The sequence below is a fragment of the Equus quagga genome, chromosome 9 (assembly GCF_021613505.1).
Source record: "Equus quagga isolate Etosha38 chromosome 9, UCLA_HA_Equagga_1.0, whole genome shotgun sequence".
NCBI lineage: Eukaryota > Metazoa > Chordata > Mammalia > Perissodactyla > Equidae > Equus > Equus quagga.
In genome coordinates this window covers 116748892-116755624 of record NC_060275.1, presented here as the reverse complement: position 1 = coordinate 116755624, position 6733 = coordinate 116748892, and the positions used below count along the sequence as shown (strand labels likewise).

General features: G+C 41.2%; 1 protein-coding gene across 1 annotated transcript in view; it reads left to right on the top strand.

Annotated features, from left to right (window-relative positions):
- ICE1 (interactor of little elongation complex ELL subunit 1) overlaps positions 1–6507 on the top strand; it is a 58692-nt gene extending 52185 nt beyond the window's left edge. The window contains exons 18-19 of the mRNA XM_046671485.1: positions 3141–3239; positions 5446–6507. Of these exons, the coding sequence (XP_046527441.1) occupies positions 3141–3239; positions 5446–5627 (281 nt within the window). The 3' untranslated portion in view covers positions 5628–6507. The remainder of the gene's footprint in view (positions 1–3140; positions 3240–5445) is intronic.
- The last annotated feature ends 226 nt before the right edge of the window (positions 6508–6733 follow it).

Genomic DNA, 6733 nt, shown 5'->3' with positions numbered 1-6733 from the left:
CACTGTTTCTCACAGCACGTTTTTGCAGGTCAGGCGGAAGTAACATTTACTTGGGGTTTCTATCCATTCTCTTCCCAGGTGTTGCAGCTTTTCTTTGGAATTGTCTCAGCTCACCCTTTCCGTACCTGACTTGCATCTACAATCCTAAGTGAAAACCCTGATTTTAACTTCCCCTTGTTCTGCCCTGTGGACTTAGTTACCTTCCCTCAGGACCCAGCTCTCCTTGCTGTCTTGATTGTGCTGTGGAGTGTGTTGTCTTTGACGTTGAGATTAATTCAGCATTTCTTATTTGTATTTTAATGTGTCTGAACCACCCTGGACTTGCTCACATTCCTTCTGTTGGGGCACTTTTCTTCCCATCAACTTAGCAAGTTTGTCCATCATTTTCATCGTCATCATATATTTAAGTTTTTTTCCCCAAACCTCTACCTCAGACTTATGATTTTCTCTTATTTTACACCTAATAGTTCTGTTAATTTAAATAACTTATAAAACCCAATTCATTAAGCACTTTTAAATGGAAGAAGGGGAACCATTGTAATTGGGTCATACATTATCTGGGAACACACACACATCTCATGGCTGAAAGATCCCATAGCTGTGTTAGGCACATGCCTTGTCCATTTCTCTGCTATTAGTTGTGCTTGGAATACACCAGATAAATTGTCTCAGAGGACGGATCTGGTGGCATGCAGTTAACAGTTTGATGTAATTGCAAGGAGATTTTTAATAGTGATCAGTAACTTGAAATTTCTGATCTCTGAAGTGTGTTAACTTTGCGACCTCAGGGAAAGACTGTAGGAATTACCCAGATGTTTACAGTTTCATCCTCAATTAGGAATTATCCAGATATTCATCAATTAGTAGGCATTTACTGAACGTTATCCATCACAGCATTCAGGGTGCATGTAACTAGCACTAAGCTAGTTCCTATAGGAGATACGATGTAGTGGAATTTCCTTCAGTGACCTGTGCCTCAGTTTCTCCATATTCAAAATAGAGATGAGGCAGATGGACTGTTCACATATAAACCTGTGAGATGTTTGTATTATTGAGAGGGAAGATGGACACTGAACAATGAGTGTACAGGGTAATGTTGTCATAAATACACAGGGAAAGGACTTGGGGAAAGCGCATCCAAGATACATCCGGAACCTTCCTCCTGTGTGTGTAAGACAAAGAGCAAAAGAAGATTCTGCCTGGCCTTGAGGGAGGGGATGAGGGTTCCACCTTGAAGCAACCTAGTATCCGCAAGACTGTTGGATACAGGAAACATCCAGATGGTTGGGGACCAGGTGAATGGTGCCATCCTGTCGGCTTTAGTTCCTCTAATGAGAACGCCCAATCACTCAAGGTTCTCTCTAGCAATTATTATTGTATTAGAAACTAAAGCTGAGAAATTTTGAAAGTACTTAATTATTCACTTAAAATTAGCAATAATAAATTCATGTTAACATAAATGGTATTTTTAATGAAAAGTAACTATTTCCAAAATAAACAAAAAATAACAGTGAGACGAATGGCCTTGTCTTGTTGCACACCTCTTTACTGTGTGGATTAATAGAAGACAGCTGGTTTCTCAGTTCTGCTCTGCGTTCAGTCTCTTGTAGTAGGTTGTTTAGGTTGAAGTGTATGAAGAAAATCCAGTCTCGTAGAGACATGTGGTAGATAAAAGGAGGAGTATTTTATAGCCCTTTCAGGCAATTGTGGGCATTCTTTCATAAAGCCTGGCTGTGGTGTCAAACTGTGACTGAACTTTCCTGCTCTCTGACACTAGCACATAGACGGGATCTTTTGCCCATTCATGATGTTGGAGCATGCATTGCTCACTTGGAAAATACTGATCCTCATAGATCTTCTACATGTCAGCAGTCTTGGGAAGACAGGTTAATATCATCACTGACCTCATCAGAGAAATGTTAAGTATTTGAAGCTGTCAAGCTCAGGGTGGCTGGCAGAACTTTTTTCTAAAATTCTGATTTTGCTTAAAAGCTCAGATTTTATCATTAACAACAATGATAAATTTCCTTGTGGTGACAGGCTCACTTTATTCATTTTTGGGAAAATGTCTGCCTCAGTCTGAATAGTCATAGTTTGTCAGTCATTCTTTTGGTGAAAAGTGAGTGTTTCGTGGAAAAAGCACCTCGTTCCCCTCCCAAGTGGAACAGCTGCACAAGTGCTTTTCCTCAGTACAGCCCGTGTGCCTGGGTGCGCAGTGGGATGCTGCATGTGCTCTTCCTGTTCCACCTGCGGAAAGATACAGAGATGTGTATGCAGGGGTCTGGATTTAGTAAGAATAATTATGACTGCTTCATCAAGGACGTTCGTAAGTGAAATTGGATATTTTGAAAGAACGACTCCCATGCAGCATGGTGTCTCTGCCTTTGATCACCCATTGCTCTTGCATTGTCAGTCCACATCTCGACACTGGGGAGAGGGCACATAACTTCTTAACATTGTTATGGAAGTAGTTGTGACCTTGAGGACTCCAGGGCGTCTGCGGACCACACTGGAGATGTTTCAGTCAGCAGTGGACCACATGTGTGACGGTGCTCCCATAAGTTTAGTACCATACAGCCTAGGTGTGCAGTAGGCTATACCATCTAGGTTTGTGTAGTGCACTCTGTGATGTTCACACAAGGACAGAACCACCTAACAAACATTTCTCAGAACATATGCTCATCTTAAGTGACACGTGACTGCACATTATAACAGCAAAGTATTATACCAGAAATGTGTGTTTGGTGGGACCATAGTCTTATATTTGGTCTATTAACCTAATAGAAGTTAGCCATTTCACATTAAGCATGCTGAAATCATTCATTCTTATAAATTCCATTTATTATTATAACTTAACTAGGAAAGCAACGTAATTGTGTATCATCTATATGTGTGAATAAAAAAGGAGATGACTAGTCATGTTGGGCACCCTCTTTGAGACAGATGGTGCTTGTGTCCTGATGCTTTACTGTCAAACCTGTTTTTACTCAAGAATAGGTACCCTCTATGACTTCGGTTTAGGATCATTAAGCTTAAGGTACATAATGTTATACGAAAGAAAATATAAATTTTAAATTCTTACAGAAAGTTAATCAACGCTTAAAGATTGTTTACCTTTTGGTTTGTTTTTGTTTCCCCAGGTCGTTTAGGCCAGTTGGGTTTGAAGGAAGGGTTTCCATCTGCTGTGAAAAACATCAGTTCGGTCATTGGTATGTTCATACAGCATGCCCAGGATGAAGGTAATGCTTCTGTGTATTTGAACGATGTTTAAATTGCTTGCATTCCTCTTACTAACCTTACTAACCTTACTGTGTGCCATGCTGTATGATCTCGCCGCCTTCTGGATTAGGAGATGGGAGTAATGTGAAAAGCTGCTGTCTGGCTACACGTTCAGCATTGATGCTAGGGCATGTGGGCTGGTGTTGTTTAAATGGTGGTAGTCCGCCCTTTTGGGCAGTGCATCTCCAAGGAAGAGAAAGCTCTCTTCTCATCCTGGTGCTGACATTCTGTCTCAGAAACTCTGTACATCTTCATGCTGCCGAGTGATCTCCAACACGTGACTTAACCTGGGCAGTCCCAGGAGGTCCCCAGCTGAGGTTGTGTCCTGATGACCAAATGAGATCACATATATAAAGCAGCAGCCCCAGTGAGGTACCAGTATTATTGAGAACTTAGCATCGAGAGAGAAGTTGGAAACCTGAACCCTTGTGAGCAAGTATTCGTAGATTTCCTTATAATCTACATACCACATGGTATGTAACTTTATATTGACCTAGTCTTTCGTGGGAAGAGCATAACTCAAAGTAACCCTAATAACTGAATCTTATTTCCATTTGAATGTTACGCAATCGAGGAGTAATGTAGTTAAACAAGTTCCCCTCAGGAACACACCAGGTGACATCTGAAATACTGCATTCCATCCAAGATAATCTGGACATGGTAGGCTCTGTGTCTTCAGCTTTCAGGGTGAGGCTTGGCAGGTTGATTAATGAGAACAGTCGGAAGGTTCTTTCTCTAAGAACCTTCTCTGATTTTAGGGTAGCTGCGGAGGTAACGCGTATGTCTTCCATATGGAAACGTGCTCCGTACGGTCTGGGTTGTGTATTGACTATAAAAGATGGCAGCCAGAAGAGTGCCTAAGGGGTCATCTTGCCAACAGTGCTGGGTTGGGCATTTCCTGGAGACAGCATGACCCTTCTCCCTGGAGGAAAGAGAATGCATTCATGCTGGGCTTGCTTGGGTTAGGCACCGTCCTTGCCCTGCCCCCCAGCCTGCCTAGGGCATTGCCAGATGGTGTTGACTTTGCTTCATAAATGAGGAGATCAAACCCCCATGAGAAGAGTACTGGGTCTGAAGCTGGTCTGCGCCACACCAGCCTGCGGCCCAGAGGTCTGCTTGCCTGTGAGCCCCGGCTCTCCACACCGGCCCATGTGTTTTCTTATTAAAATAGATTGTTTTTTATATCACTGCATTTCTCTTGCTGTTAGACATTTTTCTTCTTCTTTTTAGTCCTTATTCTGTGCCCTGCCCTTTGCTTCTGTGATTGCCTTGTAGATTAGGGAGAAAAGTAGTTTTAAAAGCTGCCAGTACTACCTACGTTTTTACCAATGACATTTGAATGTCTGGGTTTTGTAATGATGTTGTTTGTTTATTTCAAATAGTAGTAGTTTGCCCTGTTTGGCAGTGCATCACTGTAACAGAAATCTACTACTTAATAATAAATTTTAAGGAAATGTCGTTTTTTTTTTCACTTTCTGCATTTATTTTGCACAAGTGAAACTCCTAAATTTTTTAGACTAAATTATTTAAGTGGATTAAACTTTAACTAAAACTTAACTAAATTTTAATTAACTCCTAAATAAACGGATGCTCAGTGAGAACTCTAATATGCCATCATCTATGACCTAGGTGTAATCTACAATCATATGCTATAATCTCTAATCATGTAATTTAGTATATGAAAGTATGGTACAAGAATAGCTTTTCATTTGATCTCATTTCATTATGTAGTTCATTTGCAAAGTCCATTTATAAATGCTTCCGGTGGATATTTAATGGAGTCATTTACTTGACAAATGCTTTGAGAGCCAAAGTTTTATTAAAACTTAAATATGGGAGTGTGATCCTTCCAGAACTGCTTTAGAAAGCTTAGTGTTGGTCATGAGAGGGCGAGTTGAGGTGCTGTGCCCTCTGCTGAAACTCTAGCTGTCCTGGGGTTACAGGCCGGCACCAGGAACCTGTGTATAGCTGTGCTGCTCTTTTGGTTTTTTACTATTTGTAGATGAGTCTTAAATCTTTTCATTGTGGGATTTTTCCTTTATATTTAGTTTTCATTGCTGGCGGAAAGTATTCTGTGTTTGAACAGTATTTTAGTAGATTATAACATTAAAGTGTTGAATAACAAACATTGTCTTGTGTGATGACCGATGTGAAAATTCTTTTCAGATATACCATGGGGTATACAGCTAGCAGCTGTGTACGCTCTTTGTGACTTGAGTCCCAGCAATCCAGCAGAAATATCCAAGATCCTAGAAGCTTGGCGCAGAGAGACCTCTCGCAGCGTTCCCTCTGCGGTGGTCAGCTCCCTGGAGGAAGTCAGTGCGTTGTGCGCGGAGGAGCTCGGCTAGGCTGCGCTGTGTCAGTGCATCTAGAGAAGTGCCTTTACATCTCTCCAGTACAGATAGGTTACAGCCTAAGGTTTCAAAAAGAAAGATGCAAAAGAGGTAAAATGCCAAGAGGCTCTCCTCCCTGCGGGGCAGAGACAGGAGAAACCAGCAGTGGCCTAGCTGTTTCCTCCAAACCACATGCATTTCATTTACGGCTGTTGTGATTACATGACGTATGGATTGTATTGTTGTGTCTTGGTCAAACAACAAAAACTTGAACTTAGCCCTTTTTTGCTGCAGAAAGTGTCCTTTTAGTCGCTTTTTAAAATTGAGTGGCATTTTATAATGAATTTAATATAAAAGCATTGATTTGGTTCATGAGCTAATTTTGGACTTTGCGCTCAATTGACTGATTAGGAAAAAATAAATTGGCTAAAAAAGAGCTAGAAGTCTCTTCCACTGTCTTAGGTAGAAATGGGCTACAGCAGTTTTCCTTAAGGTGCAGTGTGCTCCTGGTCAGAGTCCAACACGGAGAGAGCCCTTAGATACTCACTCATGCATTTTCTTCACATCTCTAAGTTCCTTAGAAATGTTTAACTACAGATCAGGAAAAGGAGGACTGACGAGTAGACGCTCACGTGCCGGTTTTGTATCAACACCATGTACATAAACGACTCAGAGACGAGCGCAGGCAGATCTCTGTGTGTGCCGTGTATATATGGACAGTGCTATAATGTGTTTCACATTTGATGATGTTCCACTTTCGGAATTTTAGTATTTGTACATAGAAAATGGGTTTAATAACTCACCGTGGCTCTGATTTGTCTTAATATTCCTCATTTCTTAAAACTCTTGTATGTGTTTTTTTATAATAAAAAATAAAAGTAAGCCATGCAACGTTCTTGTTCTGATCAGTAAAGAGTAGCACTTGGCATTACTTCTGCTCTAACCAAAGATGAAGAAAATACTCTTCTCTAACCAAAGATAGAAGAAAACGGCCGGTCCCAAGGAGACTTCCCTTCTGGACGGAACACGTTCCATTGCCAGTGTGTAACCAGTTCCGATTGTTCTCCGAGATGCTCTAGTGATACCAGATTCCAGAAAACTAAGTGCCGATTGGCCCTCAG